At 34.3% G+C, this 2,629-nt stretch overlaps 1 protein-coding gene across 1 annotated transcript; it reads left to right on the top strand.

Annotated features, from left to right (window-relative positions):
• Window positions 1–225: 225 nt before the first annotated feature.
• Window positions 226–2,406, top strand: LOC123703021 (UDP-glucosyltransferase 2-like). The gene is made up of 4 exons (XM_045650890.1): window positions 226–1,047; window positions 1,173–1,395; window positions 1,708–1,927; window positions 2,109–2,406. Exons 1-4 carry the CDS (start codon window positions 226–228, stop codon window positions 2,404–2,406), a joined length of 1,563 nt encoding a protein of 520 aa, XP_045506846.1.
• The last annotated feature ends 223 nt before the right edge of the window (window positions 2,407–2,629 follow it).

The following is a 2,629-nucleotide window of genomic DNA, read 5'->3' as shown; positions in this document are numbered from 1 at the left end:
TCTTTTTGATTGATTATTATTCATTGTCGCAATATTAATTTGATGTATAAAACCTGGAAAAGGATCAATCAAATAATAATCACAAGATAACTCTATTATAAGTAAAATAGATATTATAGTAATAATATAATCAGTTTATTTATCATACCAGGTTAAATAGAAATCTTATATATAATCAGTATGCGTAATGGGATTCAAATAATAATCAGTCGGTATTGAGACACAATGCAGTTACCAAGTTTAGTTGTAGTAATAGTTTTAATAGCAAATATAATTTCAATAACAAATGCGGCACGAATATTAGCAGTATTTCCAACTCCATCGATAAGCCATCAAGTAGCGTTTCGACCGTTAACACACGAGCTAGCAAGAAGAGGTCATGACGTCACAGTAATAACCCCAAAACCAGCCTTCCCCAAAGGCCAGGCTCTGGCTAACTTGACTGAGATCGATGTCCATTTCTCTTCAGATGGCTCAGCGGAAGACTTTGCCTTGCCTCAGGGAGATAAAAATGGATATATCCGACTGATTCAGGATCTTTTTAAAAGTGTAACAATAATATTTGAAAAGCAGTGGCAAATTCCAGAAGCACGTAAATTGTTTAATCAGAAGTTCGATTTAATAATCGTAGAAGAGTATATTCGACCTACTTTGGGATTAGGTCATGCTTTCAAAGCCCCAGTTATACAATTCAGTTCAGGGGGAACAATTCCTCCTGTTTACAATGTGTTTGGAGCACCTTCGCATCCTCTCCTGTATCCACATACATCCGCACAAAGGCTATACAACCTTACTCTCTATGAAAAGGCTGAAGAATTATTGAAGTACACTTTCATTGAATATATTATGTCATCCATAGTGGAATTCGAATATCAGATGATGAAAAGAACTTTTGGTAACGACGTGCCGAATTATGAAGAGCTACAGAAGAATGTCCAGTTGTTATTTTTAAATGAACATCCGATTTGGGCGGATAACCACCCTGTGCCACCTAATATTGTTTACGTTGGAGGTATTCATCAAAGCCCAGAAAAAGAATTACCCAAGGTAAGGATTATTTAACGTTACTGATCACATTTATTCAGAGAGAGAAAAACTTATTTTTCCAAAAAAAAAATAAGTTTTTCATTCTGCAAAACCTATAACGTTTTTTTTTTTGTTTTTTTTTTCAGGAATTTAAAACAGTTTTAGACTCATCGAAGAATGGAGTAATATACATCAGTTTTGGTTCTAACGCCAAATCTTCCTTACTTCCACCTGAAAAAATTGCTGTAATGACGAATGTTTTGTCTAAATTACCATATGACGTCATATGGAAATGGGAAACAGACGAGCTACCAGGAAAATCAAACAATATAAAAATTTATAAATGGCTCCCTCAAGTTGATATTCTAAGTATGTTTTTAACTGACAAGGAAGATATTAATTAAGAATTAAAATGTCTGATGCCGATATAATTTTCGGCCACTAAATCACCACTGTTAATTAAGGCTTTCAACATAATATATTATGAAATTTAGAGATTTACATTAATTTGTTCGTGCAACGAAAATCAAGATGTGAATTCATTTATATTTTTTTGTAATTATACATAAAATTAAATCAATAAAATATTGATGGCTACCAATGCCATGTACTATCATAATAAAATTTAAAAAAAAATCCAAATCCATTTTACATTAGGTAATAATTGAGATATATTTACAGAGCATCCGAAAATCAAGCTATTCATAACTCAAGGAGGTATCCAATCAGCAGATGAAACTATTAATGCTGCAGTACCTGTTATCGGTATTCCAATGTTTGCTGACCAATGGTATAATGTCGAGAAATACGTGAAACATGGAGTTGGTCTGCAAATAGATCTGCCTGAACTAACTGAGTCAACTTTCGAGAACGCAGTGAGGAGAGTTATTGAAGATAAAAGGTCTGTCTAAACAATTATGTTATTCTGCCGCTAGGAATATAATGATGTGTTTAGTTTCGTATGTGTTGGTTTCAATTGAAATAACTTGCTTTTATAGCATCTCTTTTTGCACTTTTACGAAAACTTTCATTCTAAATGTATCTTTAAAATCTCACTCACTAAAATATATTCTCGATTGCAGTTTCAAGAACAACATGATAAGACTTCGTTCGCTCATGAGGGAGCACCCAGTGCCGCCACTAGAGCTGGCTGTGTGGTGGGTGGAGCATATACTGCGACATGGCGGTCAGCACCTGCGCTCCCCCGCAGCGGGGCTCACCTGGACACAGTATTATGAAGTGCCCTTAGTCCTTTCTGCTGTAGCTATATGTTTCAGTGTCCTGGTAGTTATAGTTGTATTGGTATTGGCTATGGTACGAATAGTGAGAAAGTATGTTTGGGGCATAAGTTATAAACAAAATAAGAAAAAAAATAATTAGATGATTTTAGTTAGAGCAATAAAATGTATATTGTTCATGTTGTGTTTTATTTTTCTATTTAGGATGTGTTCCGGAAAAAGTTGACATTATGTGAAATACATTCACCGCCGCTACAAGCAGAACTCATTTTTTAATAATATAAAGAATGAGTGAATTTTTGTGAGTAGGTACCTTTCTTTTTCGGTATGGGCCACCGCTAATCTATAACAGCCGTTGATTTGCC

This window comes from Colias croceus, chromosome 25 (genome assembly GCF_905220415.1).
Source record: "Colias croceus chromosome 25, ilColCroc2.1".
Classification (NCBI taxonomy): Eukaryota; Metazoa; Arthropoda; class Insecta; order Lepidoptera; family Pieridae; genus Colias; species Colias croceus.
This window is presented reverse-complemented; position numbering and strand designations above follow the sequence as displayed.

Excerpts from the sequence above, each read along its gene's own strand:
- LOC123703021 (XM_045650890.1), top strand. The coding sequence starts at position 226 with ATGCAGTTACCAAGTTTAGTTGTAGTAATAGTTTTAATAGCAAATATA. Across the intron at positions 1,048-1,172 it reads CAGAAAAAGAATTACCCAAG|GAATTTAAAACAGTTTTAGA; the intron begins GTAAGGATTATT and ends TTTTTTTTTCAG. Across the intron at positions 1,928-2,108 it reads AGAGTTATTGAAGATAAAAG|TTTCAAGAACAACATGATAA; the intron begins GTCTGTCTAAAC and ends TCTCGATTGCAG.